Source organism: Oryctolagus cuniculus, chromosome 14 (assembly GCF_051225735.1).
Source record: "Oryctolagus cuniculus isolate XC-2025 breed Fujian yellow rabbit chromosome 14, ASM5122573v1, whole genome shotgun sequence".
Classification (NCBI taxonomy): domain Eukaryota; kingdom Metazoa; phylum Chordata; class Mammalia; order Lagomorpha; family Leporidae; genus Oryctolagus; species Oryctolagus cuniculus.
In genome coordinates, this window is record NC_142880.1 from 16735482 (window position 1) to 16756174 (window position 20693).

Sequence of the window (20693 nt, forward strand, 5' to 3'; positions counted from 1 at the left end):
CACCCCAGAGCACCACGAGAATGTTAACATCTGGATGAGGGAGAGAGAAAACTGCTTTCCAAAACACACCTGACTATTTCAAAGTCAAAAGTGTTCAAATACATCGAACTTTATTTCAAAGTCAAAAGCACTGGTGCTGTGGCATAGTAGGCTAAGCCTGGGCCACAGTGCCAGCACCCCATATGGGTGCCGGTTCCTGTTCCGGCTGCTCTTCTTCCGATCCAGCTTGTGGCCTGGGAAAGCAGTGGAAGATGGCCCAAGTGCTTGGGATCCCTGCACTCGAGTGGGAGACCCACTTGAACAAGCTCTTGGCTTCAGATCGGTGCAGCTCTGGCCATCTGGGGAGTGAACCAGAAGATGGAAGTCCTTTCTCTCTCTCAAGTAAATAAATAAAATCTTACAAAATAATAAACTTCAAATTGCATCCCAATGTAATGTTCCACCAACACCCACGCATGTTAACCAGCTTTGAGGGTATTTTATAACAGCACTTCGCTCTGTCTGCAATGAAGGGCTTCTGGCAAAGCTTAAGCAGTTGAGAACACTTTCTGTCGGCAGACACACAACACACACACGTCATCGATCAGAGGCCGCAACAGCTCCCCTCCCGAGAAAGGGAACTGTCCGTGGAGCTAAGAACTCTAGGGACTCGTTGAAGCCCCTATGCCCAGACATAAGGCAACTCATCCAACACACACAAGTGTCCCTCCCTTGTCGGGAATGGAAATGGCAAGTAGAGCCTGCCCATCTAGCAGGGTCACAGCCACAGGTCACAGGGATCCAGTGAAAACGCAGCGTGGTTCCTGACAACCTCGGGCCCCAGGGCCAACGATCCCGGCGTGAGACCGACTCAAGACAGCCCCTCCGCGGATTTCGACCCAGGCCGGCCCCCGGAGCTCGCATCCCCGCAAACCCAAGTCCTACCTGAGCTCTGCCCCCAGCTACAGGGCTGAGGGGGTTGGCGGGAGGAGGCGTGGCCTTCCAGTTCGCCAGTCGAACTCCCTCGTGCGGTTGTTATGACTTTCCCTCTCGGGATCCGCGCCCCGACCAAGTTCGAGTTGCACTTCCGGGGTCTACAGGGGACTGGCACGTCACTGCGCACGCGACGGCGGCCGTGGCAACAACCCGGAAGTAGGCGGGGCGTGGGCGTGAGTTTGGTTCCTGTGGCGCTAGGTGGGCTGGGAGAGAGAATGCGATGGGAGCTGAGGGTCGCCTTCTTCATTTCAAGCAGGCTTCTCTCGCTTTCCTTCTGAAGGCTGCATGGGCTAGCCTTAAAGGACTAGGCTAACCCTGATACCTCGTTCTCCAAGTGGAATTAAAATTCCATTCTGGGGGTTTTCCTTGCAGCTAATTCCCTAAGACCCAGCCTACGGCTTATCAAGCTTTGCTTGGCTCATTCAACTTCAGAAACCAGGGGAGGTCTAGATTTGGAAGATTCAGTTCACCTCCAAGTTATGACACGTAAACTATGAAGTTAATACCTGCATCCTAGTGACAGTTGAAAGCTATGTCGTTGCTATACTTGACTCCAATGGGAATCCTAAGGATGCTGGTGTATTTTTCCAGAAACGTGTTTGGAAGGTACGTGTGTTAAGTAGATCCGGCATGAGCAATGTGGGCATCTGATTTTTTAATCAGTTAGCATTTTTAGTTTTTAGGTGGTCCTCTCTTGTGCATTTATTTACTCCACAACTGTTGGTTTGATCAATAAGGCTATATTAGGTGCTGGAGACATAAAGCTGAGTTGGCCTGTCTCTCCCCTCCTGCAGCTTAGTGGAAGAAAGGCTGGTAGCTAACAAGAAAATCATTTATAGTATTCTTTAAAGATGAGAACCCCCAACTAAAGTGTACTGTCCTACTTGTTTCCTTCATAACAAAGGACGCAAGAATTTTTCTTATTTGCAGTAAATAAACCTCTCAAATGTAAACTCAGAGCAGTAACGCTATGTTTTTAACATACCCTCCACCATTCAAGAATGTGAGTCACAAAGTAGACAGTAAGTATTGGTTGAATTTTAAGGGGTGGCAACAGTGTTAAATATTAGAGAAATTTAGAAAAGTGTGTGGAACAAGAAGTCTGGAAGACAAAGGGGAAATGGGAATGGTGAGAGAAAAGGAGCAGTGTGAAGGGATGTTCTTTGGGGGTGGAGTTAGGTTGAGAATCTTGGAGTCAACCTGGAATGAATGCCTGGATGGAGCCAGGGCATGCATTGCAAGACCGCTGGGGCTTCAGTTCTGGCTAAGGCTCCAGTGGTTTGTAAAGTGAGATTTTAAAGAGGAAGACTAAGCAGATTTTGAAAATCTTTGTATGCCAGACTGAGTAATTTGAATTTTGTGCTGCAGACAATCATGGAAACAAGAATTTTTAAGCAGAGGACTGAAAAGAAACATATTTTGATTTTGGTAGACTTTGGCAACAGTAACTGAGTTTATTGTAAAAGGCAAGCCTCCCCAAAACTCATAATCCTAATCTAATCCAATCACATAAAATATTTGACCAGTCCTCCTTCAATCGAGTGGGAAAAAGTAGGCAGAAATTTTCAGAGCCAAGATTTTAATGAGACTAACTTTAATGTGTGATCCTAGAAAAGAAAAAGGAAATTAGAAAAACCAGTGAAATGTAAAAAAAAAAAAAGTTAACATTAAATTAGCAGTAATGTGTCAGAGTTGAGACAACACTGGGAAGAAAATGGGTGGCATGACTTTATTTTTTTTAAGATTTTATTTATTTATTTGAGAGGTAGAGTTACGGATGTGAGAGGGAGAGACAGACAGATCTTCCTTCCACTGATTCACTCCCCAAATGACCACAATGGCCAGAGCTGTGCTGATCCAAGCCAGAAGTCAGGAGCTTCTTCCTGGTCTCTCATGTGGATGCAGGGGCCCAAGCTCTCGGGCCATTTTCCACAACTGTCCCAGGCCATAGCAGAGAGCTGGATTGGAAGAGGAGCAGCCAGGACTAGAACCGGCTCTGATATGGGATGCTGGTGCTGTAGGCAGAGGATTAACCTACTGTGCCACAGCACCGGCCCCTGGCATAAACTTTCAATGTTACACAGGATAGAAGCCCACTCAAGGGTTAGGGAAATATACTTTGCTCAGTGGTAAACTGCTTACTATTAAACACACATATCGGTGTTTCAGTCAGCAGTTCTAGCTAGACCCCAGAGGGGAAGGAATGAACCTTCAGACTATTCCAATACCTGAAATGATTAGATATAATGAAATTTTTTTTTTTTTTTTTTTTTTTTTTTGGACAGGCAGAGTTAGACAATGAGAGAGAGAGAAACAGAGAGAAAGGGCTTCTTGCCGTTGGTTCACTCCCCAAATGGCCGCTGCAGCCGTGCGCTGCACCTATCTGAAGCCAGGAGCCAGGTGCTTCCTCCTGGTCTCCCATGCGGGTGCAGGGCCCAAGCACTTGGGCCATCCTCCACTGCATTCCTGGGCCACAGCAGAGAGCTGGACTGGAAGAGGAGCAACCGGACAGAACCGGCGCCTCAACCGTGACTAGAACCCGGGGTTCCAGCGCTGCAGGCGGAGAATTAGCCAAGTGAGCTGCGGCGCTGGCCAAATGGTTGTTATGTTAAGGCAGTAAATTATTTTCAGCAAAAGAAACCAATACACTGCACAACATGCAATGGGAAACTCTCCTGTCTGAAGTGTCTAACACAGATTAAAGAGATTTATGTGCCCTTTCTTCCTCTCACACTACCATAAATGGTAGATTAGACTCCTGCCTCAGCTGGCCAAAAATGTATTTCCCACCAATCTGTGAGGAGAAAGGAAAAGCAACAACATTGTTGTGTGTGGGTTTGTATGTTTTGTGAGAATTCCAGCAGCCCATATGTGGCTTAGCAGAAACCATTACACTGATGACTACACATATGCTCGTATAGTGCAAATTTTCCCCTTCATTTCAACAACAGTCCTCTAAATCGTACAAGCTACTTTGTTTATTTATGGCTTTAATTTATACATCTCTGGGGAAGCCAGAAACTCCAGTTTCTTTCCCCACCCCTCTCCTTTTGCACTTCAAGATCTAACTGAGATAAAGAGAAAGGAAAGGGGATTTGTTCCCTCCTGGCTAACAGCTGGTCCATCTTTGATCACAGGGGTGATCAAAGAAATACCCCTATACCATTTTTGGCACTTCCTCCTCCTACTCCAGACCCTCTCCTTAGGCATCTATCTTCTTATCAATCCATCTGCATCCTTCACATCAAATGAACTCAATGACACACAGCAGACAGACACCTACAGACATCAATATTACATAATATTCATTTAAGCTAAAAGTAAAATTAAAACCCATTTACCATGACTAGAACTCAGCGTTAGTATTTGGGCAGCTTTGACATTTAATTAGGGAAAATGTTCTTGGTTAGATGCTGGGCAAATGCTCAGTCCACATTAAGCAACTTTATTTGAGTGGCGTCTGGATTCTGACTTAAATTTGGAATACTGGGTTACCTTCCTGTCTTTGCCCAAACCAAAGTAGCTATGTGTGAAGTAGGGCTGAGTAAGTACTAACAAGTTCTGCCTTCTGGGTTCAGTTTATATTCAAAACACCAAAAGGAGGATCACAAAATCAAATAATTTTCAGTATTTGCTCCATCAATATTATTATTACTTGAAATCAACTCCCTTTCACCTCTTCTTGAATGTTTTGGGAATCACTTTTTAAAATCTAAGAAAAGATAAAATATCAATGTTCAAGACATACTTTGAGATTCAAACAAACAAACAAAACAAAGCAGGGGCTAGTGTTGTGGAGCACTGGGTTAAGCCACTACCATGATGCCAGCATCCCCTATGGGTACCAGTGTGAGTCCTGGTTCCTCCACTTCTGACCCATCCCCCTGCTAATGTGACTGAGAAAGCAGCAGAAAATGCCCAAGTGCTGTGGGTGGCAGGGACTGTCCCAGTTGGAATTCCTAGCTACTACAGGCTTCAGCCTGGCCCAACCCCAGCCATTGCAGCTGTTTGGGGAGTGAACCAGCAGATGGAGGGTCTCTCTCTGTCTCACTCTCTTTCTCTATCTCTGTCTTCCCTCTCTCTGTAACTCTGCCTTTCAAATAAATAAATACTTTTAAAAAAGTAAGATAGGCTCTAGTTTGTAGTGGGAATAATTTGTAGATTTATGTATTTAGCTAGAATTTTGACAAACAGCAACTTTTTTTTTTTTCTTTTTTTTGGACAGGCAGAGTTAGAGAGAGACAGAGTGAAAGGTCTTCCTTCCGTTGGTTCACCTCCCAAATGGCCACTACTGCCGGCGCATTGTGACGATCCGAAGCCAGGAGCCAGGTGCTTCCACCTGGTCTCTCATGCAGGTGCAGGGCCCGAGGACTTGGGCCATCCTCCACTGCACTCCCGGGCCACAGCAGAGAGCTGGACTGGAAGAGGGGCAACCGGGACTAGAACCAGGGGTGCTGGCGCCGCAGGCAGAGGATTAGCCTAGTGAGTCGCGGTGCTGGCCAAACAACAACATTTGAGAGCACTTGGTTTCCTTCATTTCTGACTTCAACTGCAAATTTGGAGGTTCCAAAAAACGCCCTATGCTTTGACAGTTTTCTAGAAGGACTCACAGAGCTCAGCAAAAGCTGTTATACTCATGGGTATAGTTTACTACAGGGAAGAGAGAGAAATGAAATCTCCACCAAAAGAGGAAGAGCATAGGCAGTCTCCCCAGGACTTTGCCTGCACCAAAGGCAGGACTTCTGTTGTCTTCTCCTAGTGGAGTCAGGACATTCACCCTCCCGTGGATGTGTGGCCTGGATATGTGTGCCAGCATGCATTGGAGTATTGCAAACCACAGAGGCTCACGAGCATTCAACATTCATCTTTTACTAGCTTGCATAATCAGTCAGTGGCTGGTGTTGATTGCCCACCTGGCTGATCTGTCTCCTGGTCAACGGATATCACAGGACCCAAAGCCTCCACCCAAGTCAGATGTTTAGTCTCTATGGTGTGGAGAGCCCTCACTCTAAGACTGTTATGTTTATGGCCAGTCTCCACCCTAAACAGACACTACTCTCAAATAGGACCTTCCAGAATCTGAGGGAAGAACCCTCAACTCTCTTAGGGAAAGACCAAATTCTTTTACTTAACAATGGACGTGTTCTTTTGCATAAGTTTTGTTTGGATAGGAAATAGTGGACAAAGGAAAGGAGAATTGGTAATTCTCTGTTAGACTGGTGAAGTCATCAGAAATAAATGATTCGCTTGGACCTGTGCAGATCTTGCTTCTCTTCAGTTTAACTCCAAATAGCCTTTCCATTTTCTGCTCAGTCATCTCTCTTTTAGATTGTTTTTCTTATGTTGCCTCATGGAAAGCAAGGAGGAAATGACATGAGATTTCTTGTGAATTCTGTAAGGACAAAACAACAAAGAGGGGATATGTAAAGCATAGGCTCTCTGACCCTGCTTTTTCCTATCTCCGGAATCATAATAGGATAGATTAGAAACAGCTGTGAGAAGCTGTAATTGTATCCCTAACAGGGTTTTGGTTCTCAACTCAGGCTTCATGACAGAAATCTCTAATAGTAAAAAATAATAACCGTGAAAATCCCCCTTGGTAGCCCATATAGTACAGAAGGTATGATGTTAGCATACACTCTAGATCCTTAACTCTTACACATACTTCCCTGTGAGACCTCTGGGCTATTAGAAGTTAGAAGAGGAGCAGTCATTTGGCACTGCAGTTAAAATGCTACTCAGGATGTCAACAACCCATGTCAGAGTGCCTTGGTTCATTTCCCAGATCCCATTCCAAATCCAGTTTCCTGATAAATATGAACCCAGAGAAGAAGAAGCATTTCAGTCCCTGTCACCACCTGGGAGATCCAAATTGAATTTCTGACTGTTGTAGCTATTTGGATTGTATACCAGTGGATGGAAGATTTTTTCTCTCTCTCTCTCCCTCCCTCTCCCTCTCCCTCTCCTGTTTGTCTTTCTCTTTTTGCCTTACAAACAAAACAAATAAAATATAAAAATAAAGAAAGGATAAAAGAACAAAAGAAGAGTTGGTGTTATGATAATGGAATTTAAACAATCCTGATAAACCTGGTGGGCAACACTTACTTTTCATTTTATTTACCAGCTTAGCAGCACTGAGCACAAGCGATCACATCCTTCTCAAAACTCAGAACACCAGTTTTCCTTTGTTGAATTCTGATCACCAAAAGTTAGTGTGCTCCTCATCATGTCCCTTCTCTACGTGCCTTCATTCACGAGGTGATCAGATCCATTCCCTTCACTGTCTCTTATGCAGCAGTACTGTACTGATGACTTCCACATACCCATATCCGGCTTTAATATAGAAAGAACAGATCTCATGTATTTCAGAGGTACAATTCTAAGAAAATAATCATACTTCCCTCCCTTTTTCTCTCCTTTCCTCAAGCCCCTTCCTTCTTCTTTTCTTTAATTTGTGCAAAAACATAATTTCAGTTTACTTTATAGTCACAGATGTAATGCACCACTAACCAGAATATTCAAGAAGTAAAAAGCAGAAAGGCCGCTGTTCCACAGGAGTATAGACAAGGGCCAAAAACAGTAACCACATCATAAGATGTCTATTTCATTCTTACACATTTTTTTATTCTATAGTAACTATCACATATCCGAGAAGACATAGGATATTTGTCTTGTTGTTTTTGGCTTAGATACTCCTCCTGCTGCATACTCTTTGCCCTCACATTACATGTCCATTTCTTCAGCAAAATCTGCTGGCTATCTTTTCAAAAATTATCCTAAATCTAACCTACTCTCACTATCTCTACTGCTACCACTGTCATCGAAGGTGGATGCTGTCATAGTCTCTTTTTTAATATAAATATTTATAATTAATTTTAAATGTAGAGAACAAAAATTGTGTAGTAATACAAATTCCCATATACCCCTCCCACCGTTTCCCAATACTAACATCTCATGTTAGCATATTTGTCACAATTAATGAACCACACCTATCTTCCCCTATGTTTTTATTCCAAACTCCTTTTAGTATATGTGCTGCCAAAGCGAGCACGGCAAACTCCTTTTATCCCTCCCATCCCTTCCAGCCTCTCATAATCAACATTCTGTGTTCAGATTGAGGCAGGGTTTTGTTTGTTTTGTTTTGTTTCTTTGTTTTATTTTGGCTCCCATAAATAACAGAGAATATGCTCTATTTGCCTTTCTCTGTCTGACTTATTTTATTCAACATGATGTCTTCCAGTTCCATCCATTTTGCTGCAAATGACAGGAGTTCATTTTTATAGCTGAATATTATTCTCTTGTCCTTATGTATATTTTTTATCCATTTATCTGATTATGAATCTTATCTTGATTCCATATCTTGGCTATTATAAACAGTGCTGCTATAAACATGGTGGAGCAGATATCTCTCTGATATAATGAGTTCATATATTTTGTGGGTATATCCAGTAGTAAGATTGCTGGATCATATGGCAATTCCATTACTAGTTTTTAAGTTGTCATACCACTTCCCGCAGTGGCTGTACTAGTTTACATTCTCACAGTTTATAAAAGTTCCCCTTTCTCCACATACTGACCAGCTTTATTTACTCTTTATCTTTTTAATAATAGCCATTCTGGGCCGGTGCCGCGGCTCACTAGGCTAATCCTCCACCTGCAGCGCCGGCACTCCACATTCTAGTCCCGGTTGGGGTGCCGGATTCTGTCCCGGCTGCTCCTCTTCCAGTCCAGCTCTCTGTTGTGGCCCGGGAGTGCAGTGGAGGATGGCCCAGGTCCTTGGGCCCTGCACCCACATGGGAGACCAGGAGGAAGTACCTGGCTGCCGGCTTCTGGGTTCGGATTGGTGCACTGCGCCGGCCATGGTGGCCATTTAGAGGGTGAACCAACAGAAGGAAGACCTTTCTCTCTGTCTCTCTCACTGTCTAACTCTGCCTGTCAAAAAAATAAATAAATAATAGCCATTCTGATGGGTGAGGTGATAGCTCATTGTGGTTTCAATTTGCATTTCCCTGATAGCTAGTGAAATTTATTTGTGACCATTTCTATTTCTTCTTTTGAGAATTGTCTATTAAAGTCCTTTGCCCATTTCTTTTTTTTTTTTTTTTTTTTTGAAGATTTAATTTATTTATTTGAAGGAAAGGCAGAGAAAGAGAGAGAAAATCCATCTGCTGTTTCGGTGCTCAGATGGCTCAAATGGCCAAGGTTGGTCCAGGCTGAATCCAGGAGCCTGAAAGTCCACTCAGGTCTCCAACATGAGTGTCAGAGCTCCAAGTACTTGGATAATTATTCGCTGCTTTCCCAAGCACAGTAGCAGGGTACTGGATGGGAAGTGGAGCAGCCTGGACTGGAACTCATGCTCCAATATGGGATGGTGGCAGCTTAATCCACGGCTCCACAATGCAGGCTCCCTTTGCCTGTTTCTTAACTGGACTGGATGATTTTATGTTGTTGAATTTTTTGAATTGCTGATATATTCTAGACATTATTCCAGTGTCGGTTAAGTAGCTTCCAAATATTTTTTTTTCCATTCTGTTGGATGTCTCTTCACTGTATTTATTGTTTTCTTTGCTGTGTAGAAGTTTCTAAGATTGATATAGTCTGCTTTTTTCTAGTCTAGGTGTCGTTTCATGTGCTTTGGGGGTTTTATCCAAGAAGTCATTACCCACACCAATGTCTTAAAGTATTTCCGCTATGTTTTCTTTCAGTAATTTCATAATTTCAGAAATTACATTTAGGCCTTTGATCCATCTTGAGTTGATTTTTGTACATGGTTAGAGATTTGGATCTAATTTTATTCTTCAATATATATCCATCCAGTTTTGCTAGCACCATTTATTGAAAATACTATCCTTTTTCTAATGTATGTTCTTGTCACCTCTGTCGAAACTCACTTGGATGTATGGATGTGGATGAATTTCTAGGCTTCCTATTCTATTCCACTGATCTATGTGCCAGTATTTATGTCAATAGCATGCTATTTTAATAACTATAGCTTTGACTTATGCTTTGAAATCAGGTTTCATAATGCCTCCAGCTTAATTTTTTTTTGCTCCTTCCTTCAGAAAAAGGTACCTCCTCCTTTGATGGCCAGTTCTTTCTGCTGGGATCTCTCAGTATTTTGATAAGGATTGTATTGGGCATATTGCCTTAGCCAATGTAGATATTTTAATATTCTTCCAATCCTTGAGCAAGGAATACCTTTCCATTTTTTGTGTCCTTAATGATTTCTTTTTTTTTTTTTAAGATTTATTTATTTTTTACTTGAGAGTCAGAATTATACAGAGAGAGGAGAGGCAGATGAGAAAGAGAGGTCTTCCATCCGTTGGTTCACTCCCCAATTGGCCGAAACGACCGGAAATGCGCCAATCCGAAGCCAGGAGCCAGGAGCTTCTTCCAGGTCTTCCCATGTGGGTGCAGGGGCCCAAGCTTGGGCCATCTTCTACTGTTTCCCAGGCTGTAACAGAGAGCTGGATCAGAAGAGGAACAGCAGGACTTGAACTGGCACCCATATTGGATGCTGGCATTGCAGGTGGTGGCTTTACCTGCCTTCCTAATTGTTCTTTTAGCAAGGTCATTATTCGTGTGTAAAGATGTTCCTGTTTTTTTATGTTGTTTTTATATGTGTTTTTGCAACTTTACTGAATAGGTTTATCACTTCTAACAGCTTTTTGGTGCAGTGTTAGGGTTTCTTCATGTACAACATCATGTCATCTACAAGCACAAATGTTATAACTTTCTGCTTTCCAATTTCCATGCCTTTTATATCTTTCTCCTCCCTAATTGCTCTTGCTAATAATCCCAAAACTACTGAATAAGAGTGGTGAATGTGAACATCCTTGTCGTGTTCCAGATAAGAAAAGAAAATGTTTCTAGCTTTTCCCTGGTTACTATGATACTGACTGTTGGTTTATCATATATAGCATTTAGAATTTTGAGATGTTCCTTTTGTACCTAATTCATTGAAGGTTTGACTCATAAAGTGATGTTGAATCTTATCATTCTTATTAAATGCTTCCTCTGCATCTATTGAAATGATCATATGGATTTTGTTTTTCATTCTGTTGCTATGATTTATGGCATTTATTGATTTTCAAATATTTAATCACCTGTACATCTCAGGAATTAATTCCACTTGATCATGATGTATGATGTTTTTGATATAGTGTTGGATTTGATTTGCCAATATTTTATAGAGAATTTTTGCATCTATGTTCATCAATAATATTGAACTATAGTTTTCTTTTTGTGTTGTATCTTTGTTTTTGGTATCAGAATGATACTGGCCTCCTAAAGGGTTTGGCAGAGTTCCATCCTCTTTAGCATTTTAGAATAGCTTGAAAAATATTGGAGTTCCAAGGGGCTTCCACAGGCTAGACAGCTCATAGCAAAAGTCTCGGGTGATTGCTGACGTCATAAATAAGAGTGCCAATTGTTAAATCAACAATGGAAGTCACTGGGTACATGCTCCCCAAGTAGGATCTCTGTCCTTAATGTGTTTTACTGTGAAACTTAAAAACAACACTACTAGTCGAACAATACCCTATACCTTGTGCGGTTGTATGAGTACAGCCTGTTGAAATCCTTGCTTAGTATATACTAAGTTGATCTTCAGTATATGAAGGTAATTGAAAATGAAACTCGATGAAGGGCGGGATGGGAAAGGGAGTGAGAGAGGGGAGGGCCATGGGAGGGAGGGAGGTGGGGGGGGAGCCACAACAATACAAAAGTTGCACTTTCTAAATTCACATTTATTAAATAAAAAAATAACTATATAACAAACAAAAAAAGAAAAATAAAAAAATAAGTTAATACTTTACCCTTTTAGTATTTTTTATGTTCTACTTAAAACTATTGGTTGAACTCTGTAATTAATACACAGTTACTCTTAGGTGTTTAATTAATGCTATAACTAGTACTCAAATAGTATTTTACACTTTATGTTTCTGTGTGGGTGCAAACTGTTGAAATCTTTACTTAATATATGCTAAATTGATCTTCTGTATATAAAGATAATTGAAAATTAATCTTGATGTGAATGGAAGGGGAGAGGGAGTGGGAGAGGGGAGTGTTGTGGGTGGGAGGGAAGTTGGGGGGGGGAAGCTATTGTAATCCATAAGCTGTACTTTAGAAATTTATGTTCATTAAATAAAATAAAATAAAGAAAAGAAAAAAAAGAAAAATATTGGAGTTTGTTCCTCTTTAAATGTTTTGTAGAATTCAAGAGTAAGGTCATCAGGCCCTTAACTTTCTTAATGGCACACTTTTAATTACTGCTTCAGTATCATTGCTTGTAATAGGTCTATTTAGATTTTCTATATTTTCTTGATTTAATCTTTAGGTTTATATATATATATATATATATATATATCCTAGAATGTATACATTTATTTGAAGTTTTCCAGTGTGTTAGCATATGGTTGTTCATAGCAGTACCCTATCTTCCTTTGTATTTCTGTGGTATCAGTTGCAATGTCTTTTTTCATCTTAACTGTATCTCCTTTTTCTTTGTTATTCTGGATAAAAGTTTGTCTATGTTGTTTATCTCTTCAACAAACAAGGCTTTCCTTGTGTTGATCTTTTGTATTTTTTAGTCTCAATTTCATTTATTTCTGTTCTAATTTCTTATTATTTCTCACCTCCTGCTAATTTGAGGTTTGATTTGTTATTGTTTTTCGAAGTCTTTGATGTACATCATTAAATTGTTAATTTGAAATCTTTATCTTTTTTAAATGTAAAGATTTATTGCTATAAACTCCTCTCTTAATAGTGTTTTTGCTGTATTCCACAAGGTTTTGATATATTGTGTTTTCATTTGCATTTGTTTCAATAAATTTTTATTTCTTTTTAATTTTTTTCAATGATCCATTGATCATTCAGAAGTATGTTGTTTAATTTCATGTATTTGTAATTTTTCTCTTGTTATTGATTTAAAAAAGATATATTTTATTTATTTGAAAGGCAATGTGACAGAAGGGGTAAGGGAGACAGAGAGAGACAGAGAGAGAGAGAGAGAGAGAGATCTTCCATCCATTGCTTCACTCTCCAAATGGCCACAACAGCCAGGGATTGGACATGCTAAAGCCAGGAGCCTGGAACACCATCCAGTTCTCCCATGCGGGTGACAATGGCCCAAGTACTTGGGCCATCTTTGTTGCTTTCCCAGGCACATAAACAGAGCTGAACTGGAAGCAGAGCAGCTGGGAGTGGAACTGTCACTCCCAGATGGGGTGCTGGCACCGCAAGTGGCAGCTTAACCCATTGTGCTACCACACTGGCCCCTTCATCTTAATTTCTAGTTTTACCCCTTTGTGGTGTGAGAAGATACAGTCTATGATTTTAGTCTCTTAAAATTTACTAAGACTTGGTCTGTGGCCTAATACATGGTCAATCCTGGAAAATGTTCGATGTCTTGATAAAAAGAATATATATTCTGTAGCTGTTGGGCAAAATGTTCTGTAAATGTCTGTCAAGTCCACTTGCTCAATGTGTGGTTCAACCCTGTTGTATATTTGTTGATTTTCTGTCTGAATGATAATTAATGACAGTGCAGTGTTGAAATTTCCCTCTATTATTGTATTGGGTTCTATCTCTCTCTTTATGTCCTATAATATTTGCTGTATATATCTGATGGTCTTGTGTTGGGTGCATATATATTTGTGATTAGTATATTTCTTCTGAATCAGTTCCTTTATGAATATATAATGTCTTTATCTTTGTAGTTTTTGATTTAAAGTCTTTTATCTGATATGAGTGTAGCTACTCCCACTCATTTTTTGTTTCCATTTGTCTGATTTATGTTTTTGTATACCTTCACTTTTAGTCTATATGTATATTTACTTGGGAAATGAGTTTGTGTAGGCAGCATTCAGTTGAGCCTCATTTTTTTATCCATTCAGCCAACTTATATCATTTGATTGGAGAGTTTAATGCATTTACTTTGAAGGGTAGTATTGATAGTTAAGAGCTAACTTCTGTCAATTTGTTGATGGTTTCTGCTCGGTTAGTGAAGTTGATAGTGCCATTTGTTTTCATGATATGTACTTCTTTTTTTTTTTACTTTATTAAAATACTGAGTTTATTTCACATGTATATGTGTCTCCCCACCATTTCCACGTCTGACCACTGCTACTATTGTGTCCTATCATAATATCCCATATATACTTAAAACCAAGCAAAGGGTGGAGTTCCTTCTTTAAAAACTAAACAGGCATTTTGGACAACACATTCTTGGCAATGGAACCTGAACAGCATTTACCAAACACGGTAGGGAAAGTTCTCCTTCCGTATTATATTTTTCTTTAATTAAAAAAAATTTTTTTTGACAAGCAGAGTTAGACAGTGAGAGAGAGAGACAGAGAGAAAGGTCTTCCTTCCGTTGGTTCACCCCCCAAATGGCCACTATGGCCGGTGGCGTGCTGCGCCAATCCGAAGGCAGGAGCCAGGTGCTTCTCCTGGTTTCCCATGTGGGTACAGGACCCAAGCACTTGGGCCATCCTCCACTGCACTCCTGGGCCACAGCAGAGAGCTGGACTGGAAGAGGAGCTATCTGGACAGCACTGGTGCCCCAACTGGGACTAGAACCCAGAGTACCAGCGCAGCAGGCAGAGGATTAGCCTAGTGAGCTACGGCACGGCCCTTCTGTATTATAAAAAGGACAGCCAGATATCAACTGTTACAGAAATGAAATAAGATGGAAAATTTTAACAAACTGTTTAAGCTAGTTTCTTTTTTTTTAACTTTTATTTAATGAATATAAATTGCCAAAGTACAGAATATGGATTACAATGGCTTCCCCCCGATAACGTCCCTCCAACCCGTAACCCTCCCCTTATCCACTCCCTCTCCCCTTCCATTCACATCAAGATTCATTTTCGATTCTCTTTATATACAGAAGATCAGTTTAGCATACATTAAGTAAAGATTTCAACAGTTTGCTCCCACACAGAAACATAAAGTGAAAAATACTGTTTGAGTACTAGTTATAGCATTAAATCTCAATGTACAGCACACTAAGGACAAAGATCCTACATGAGGACTAAGTGCACACTGACTCCTGTTGTTGACTTAACAAATTGACACTCTTGTTTATGGCATCAGTAATCACCCAAGGCTCTTGTCATGAGCTGCCAAGGCTATGGAAGCCCCCTGAGTTCACTGACTGATCATATTTAGACAAGGCCATGGTCAAAGAGACTTCCTCCACTGCCAAAGATCTTGAATAGCCTCCTGGTCAGTCATCTGGAAGCAATTCTTCACATAATTGATGAATTTGGCTTCCACTTTGGGAAGAGAACCACCTTTTTCTATACTTGCTTGTATTTTTGCTTTAATGTCTTCTACAGAACTAGGTCCTTTTGGTGTTTTAGGAGTTTTTTCCTGTTTTTTGAAGGATTCTTGACCTTTTGATCTTGGTGTTGATGGTTTTGAGTCTTTCCCATTCTGGTTTGATTTCTGTGCATTTTTGGCTGTAGTATCTCGTATAGATTTCTTCACTGGAGCTTTTTCTTCAGTTTCCTCATCATCAAAATCATCATCATCATCATCTTCATCATCATCGTCATCTTCAGCAGCAGCAGCAGCAGCAGCAGCAAACTTTACTTTTTTCTGTGGTACCTTGCTTCCACCTCCAGGGGCAGATCATTTTCCAGATATACTTAATAGCTTCACATCCTCTTCCTCCTCGTCTTCTGTCTCTGTATCTTCCTGCACAGCTACTAAGTGCTGTCCACTAATATGCACAGGCCCTGAACCACACTTCAACCTTAAGACCACAGGTGGTGTTATTTCAAAGTCCCCAAGGGAAGCTATTGGCTGTACAGACATATTCAGTGTTGCCAGTGTTATTTTAATTGGACTGCCTTCAGTAATTCATTGCCTCTGTTTCAACAGTGTGCAGTTCATCCTTTGCACCAGCACCTAAACTGACTGTTCTTAAAGATAACTGGTGCTCTCTGGCCTCAGAATCAGCCCTCAAGGCATTCGGATCTGGCTAAAAAGCCCATGAGAATTTCTCAGGCGTGGAAAGCCAAGACACTGTGGGGAAAAAAAAAAGACCTAAATGAAAGCCAAGACACTATGGCAAAAACAAACAAACAAACAAACAAAAAACCTACATGAAAGATCTCTGTGAGATCCCAGCAGAAAGAACAAGCCATCAAAGGAGAAGTTACCTTTCTCTGAAGGGAGGAGAGAACTTCCATTTTGATTATGGCCTTGTCTGAATAAGATTGGAGTTGGTGAACTCAAGAGGCTTCCATAGCCTTGGCAGCTCATAACAAGAGCCTCGGGTGATTACTTGACATCATAAATAAGAGTGCCAATTGTTAAATCAACAACTTACTCCCCATGTAGGATTTCTGTCCTTAATGTGTTGTACTATGCGAGTTAACAGTAAAACTAGTATTCAAACAGTACTTTATACTTTGTGTGTCTTTGTGGGTGCAAACTGTTGAAATCTTTTAGTATATACTAAGTTGATCTTCTGTATATAAAGATAATTAAAAATGAATCTTGATGAAGAATGGGATGGGAGAGGGAGAAGGAGATGAGATGGTTTGCAGGTGGGAGCATGGTTATGGGGGGTAAAAACTGCTATAATCAAAAAATTGTACTTTTGAAATTTATTAAATAAAAGTTTAAAAAAAAACCTGGTGCTCATTTTCATTATTGTCCACTTTAAAGTGATAATCTTTGTCAGCCTTTAGTTCACAACCGAAAAGATAGTTCTGGGGCTTCAGGGGGCTCATGTCCATGTTCATCAAATCTTCTATGAGGCAGTGGGACGAACTTAGGGGGGAGAGAAAGCGGACGGAGATCAGACATCCACTGCTGTAAAGAACAGCCACGGAGGACAGAATCACGCCAGGGTCATGATATGTACTTCTAATGTAGGATTCCCTTCAGAATTTCCTGTAAGGTTACAGATGTCTGGTGGTGATAAAGTCTATCAATTTTTAATTATCTGGGAAATACTTTTTTTTTCCTTCACTCCTAAAAGATAGCTTCACTGCTTATAATATGTTTGGTTAGACTTTTTTTATTTTTTCTTTTAAAATCTTGAATATACCATCCCACTGTCTTCTGCCTGTATGGTGTCTAATTGGTTTCCCTTTATATGTAACTTGACACTTGTATTTAGGATTCTAGCCTGGTCCTTAGCTTTTGACAGTTTGTCTATCATATGCGTTGAACAAAGTCTTTTTTGGTTGAGTCTGATTTTGGTCTTTGAGTTTCCTGTATCTGGATGTCCATATCTCTTTCAAGAGTTCTAAAGTTTTCAATTATTATTTCATTATATAGGTTCTCCATGCCTTTTTGATTCTTTTTTCCTTCAAGTATACCTATAATACAATTTTTTTCTGCTTAATGGTACCTTATATCATGTAGGTTTCCTTCATACTTTTAAATTATTTCCTCTTTATTTTTATCAAACTGGGTTATTTCAAAAATCTTGTCCTCCAAATCAGAAATTCTTTCTTCCACTTGGCCTGTTTTGCTTTTGACACTCCCAATTGTATTTTTTATTTAATTGATTGGCATTTTCAGCTCAAAATTTCTGTTTTGGTTCTCTTTACTGATTATTATCTCTGTTGAAATTTTCATTCATGTCATCTATTGTTTTCCACAATTCTTTTTTTTTTTTTTTTTTTTTTTTTTTTGACAGGCAGAGTGGACAGTGAGAGAGAGAGACAGAGAGAGAAAGGTCTTCCTTTTTGCCGTTGGTTCACCCTCCAATGGCCGCCGCTGCAGCCGGCGCACCGCGCTGATCCTGGCAGGAGCCAGGAGCCAGGTGCTTTTCCTGGTCTCCCATGGGGTGCAGGGCCCAAGCACCTGGGCCATCCTCCACTGCACTCCCTGGCCATAGCAGAGAGCTGGCCTGGAAGAGGGGCAACCGGGACAGAATCCGGCGCCCCAACCGGGACTAGAACCCGGTGTGCCGGCGCCGCAAGGTGGAGGATTAGCCTATTGAGCCACGGCGCCGGCTCTCCACAATTCTTTACACTGTCTATCTATATGCTCTTGCATCTTACTGAGGTTTCTTTGGATCATTATTTTGTATTCTTCTTTGGGCATTTCATAGATTTCTTTCATATTGAGATCAAAACTACTTTGTTCTTTTGGAAATGTCATGCTTCTTTGCTTCTTCCCATTTGCTGTGATCCTACACTGATGCCTGTGCATATGGTTTAACAGTTCCTTTATTATGAAATAGTTTTCATTGGAAAAGACTTTTTTGTTTAAATGGAATGTGGAGTGTCACTTTGGTTGTTGATTTGGCTTTGGATCTAGATGAGCCCAGAAGTGTAACCTCCAAGTGGTTTCTTCAGTGTTAGTCAATGACAGCAGTGTCTACAAGTTCCACAGTGGTCAGGTCTGCAGTGGTTTATGCAAGTAATAGTTGACTTTGAAGTGGATGTGAGCTTCCAAAGGGATGTGTCTTTAGTCTCCAGAGAGTTAGGTGTCAATCATACCAAGGTTTGCGATGGCTTTAGCCATGTTTCTGGTGCCGTGGTATACAGAGGGTGCTGCTCCCTTGTCCTACAAGGCAAGCCTGAGTGATGCTGGGTTTGTGGCACCAATGGCTATGGGCTTGGACAGAACACTATGGATAAGACCTTCCCCTTTGCTTGCTATGTGGGTACGACTAATGCCAAAATTTGTCTCAGTCCCACAGAGTGATTATAGGTTATGCTGAGGATTTTGCAGACAGATATGGGTCTGGAGCACTGGAATGCAGGTAGGCTCTTCCACAGTTTCCACAGATGTGTTCTGATGACTCTGAGGAATATAGTATTAATCATCATAGTCCTGGAACTCCAAAGTGAAGTGGGATACCTACCCAGGTCTCAAAGGGCAAGTGCCAATTATGCTGGGGATTGTGCACTGTCAGTCACAATCCTAAAGCAGAGGAGTGCTGGTAGGGCCCTCTGGATCCCATCTGTGAGTATAAATTACTCTAGGAATTAAAGCATCAGCAGCAACAACCCTAGATTTATAGGGAGGAGATATGGTATTGCTCCCCAGTTCCCACAGGATATGCAAGAGTGATGCTTGGGCTTGGGCTTTGCCCCCAGGCCCCAAGCACCCTGTGGTAAGAGCTGCAGAAGGGGCTTCCTCAGGTCTGGGTCCCTGGGCTTGTGTATGGGATGTCGCTGCTGACTAAACACAAGAAGCCATGGAGAAGCTCCCTAAGTGGCACAGAGCAAGGGCTTATGCCCAGAACTCCTGTAGCTTCAGGATTCACAGGGGCCTGCATTCTTCCCTGGAAGATGTCCTTGCTGTCTCTGGGGGCTTCTGGTAGTGAAGGGCTTTTTGCTTCCTCCTAAGATGGGCAGGGTTTAGCGGCTGCTTAGCAACAGCTCACTTCTAGCACTTTGGGGACAGAGGAAGACAGTGTAGATTTTTCTTTTGGTGCAAAATTACCACTTGGACCCCAGTGAACCCTCCAGACTTGATTTAAAGTCAGTGTGGACTGTGAACTTCCTCCATAGGTAGGCTGTCCATCTGCGGCCATAGCAGGGGTCATGGAGCTTTCTGTTTATTTCTTCCCAGCAAGATGCTGTCCCCTTTTCAAGGCAGCTGGGGAAAGAGCAGTAGTTGACAGCATCAGGTGTTCTGCTCTGCCCCTCTCTCTCTGCTGGCCTTCAGAGGCTCTGTGGTTTACAGATCTGTTCACTTCCTTCCTGAAGTTTCCCCTCAGTCTCTCCAGTTCTAATAATTTATATATAGAACCCATTTTCTGATAAGATGGTGTCCCATAGCCAGGGCACTAGGATAGGTATGGCAAGTGGACACTAAGGGTGGTAGCAGGAGTGACCATGTGATTTCTCTCTCTCTCTCTCTCTGCTTTTCAGAGTCTCTGTGCTATTTGCAGTTCTTGTCACTTCTGTACTCAAGTGTTCCTTCAGCCAGTCTCCCTGATTCTGATTCTAATGTTTTATATATAGAAAACTTTCCCCAGCAAGATGGTATCCCCCAGCCAGGTGTCAGCGCTTTTTGTAATTCCTGTCACTGTTTTACTGAACACTACCTCAGACAGTCTTCTGGAAATGCAGTTTTTCCCTTGTTCTGAAACATCTTCCAGGCTGTGGTAGATGCAGATTCTCTCTATTCAGTAACCTTGATCCTCCTCCCATAATGGTCTCTTCATTATTCTACCTGCTTCTGTTTTTGAATTCCTATAGTTGAGTCTCCAACTGGCAGATGTAGAAGTCCTTTAAAAATTCAAATCAGAACTTGTTGCTTTCCTGTTCAAAATCTTTAATAGCTTCCTTATTCATGTAACATGAAATCCAAAATTGTTTTCATAAGCCTATAGAATCATGCACTTACATAGGCTTATGAGAACAATTTTGGATTGCATTCTGTATGCCTGTACTAAGGAAGAGGGTTTTTTGTTGTTGTTGTTGTTTGTTTGTTTGTTTTTGAGGAATGTGGAAGAAGTTGGCCAACAACCTTGGAGTTTGGGAAATGGCAATTCCCAAAGATGAGTATCTACCTCTCATGCTTGAAAATATTTTAGTGTAAGAAACTGATTGGAGGTGACTGTGATGGCAGAGTATGGAGACAGAGGTGTCAGGTTTTCTCACCAGCAAGTAGGGATGATTGTACATGGCTGAGTGTGCTATCTGCCAGGGCTGACACAACAAAGTACCTCCAACCATATGGCTGAAATAACAGAATTTATTGTATCTCATAGTTCTGGGAGGTAGCAATCC

General features: G+C 41.3%; 1 protein-coding gene, 1 long non-coding RNA gene and 1 pseudogene across 12 annotated transcripts in view; 1 reads left to right on the forward strand and 2 right to left on the reverse strand.

Moving 5' to 3' along the window:
* The window catches only part of ARB2A (ARB2 cotranscriptional regulator A), a 466145-nt gene extending 464804 nt beyond the window's left edge, over positions 1-1341 (reverse strand). For 2 of the 10 annotated variants that reach the window (XM_051853996.3, XM_070056471.2), the window contains exon 1: positions 925-1137. Coding sequence is in view for 3 of the 10 variants with exons in the window: in XM_008261940.5 (XP_008260162.2) it covers positions 925-1222 (298 nt within the window). In the remaining 7 variants the exon portion in view is untranslated. Of the gene's footprint in view, positions 1-924 lie in introns of all 10 variants that reach the window. The other 8 variants (XM_089313036.1, XM_089313034.1, XM_008261940.5 and 5 more) reach the window with 7 other exon arrangements.
* Positions 1342-1367: 26 nt separating this feature from the next.
* Positions 1368-20693, forward strand: part of LOC138845140 (uncharacterized) — a 35481-nt gene continuing 16155 nt past the window's right edge. For both annotated transcript variants that reach the window (XR_011381932.2, XR_011381931.2), the window contains exon 1: positions 1368-1581. This is a non-coding gene — a long non-coding RNA (uncharacterized LOC138845140). The remainder of the gene's footprint in view (positions 1582-20693) is intronic.
* On the reverse strand, positions 15160-15862 carry LOC108177244 (nucleophosmin pseudogene; annotated as a pseudogene).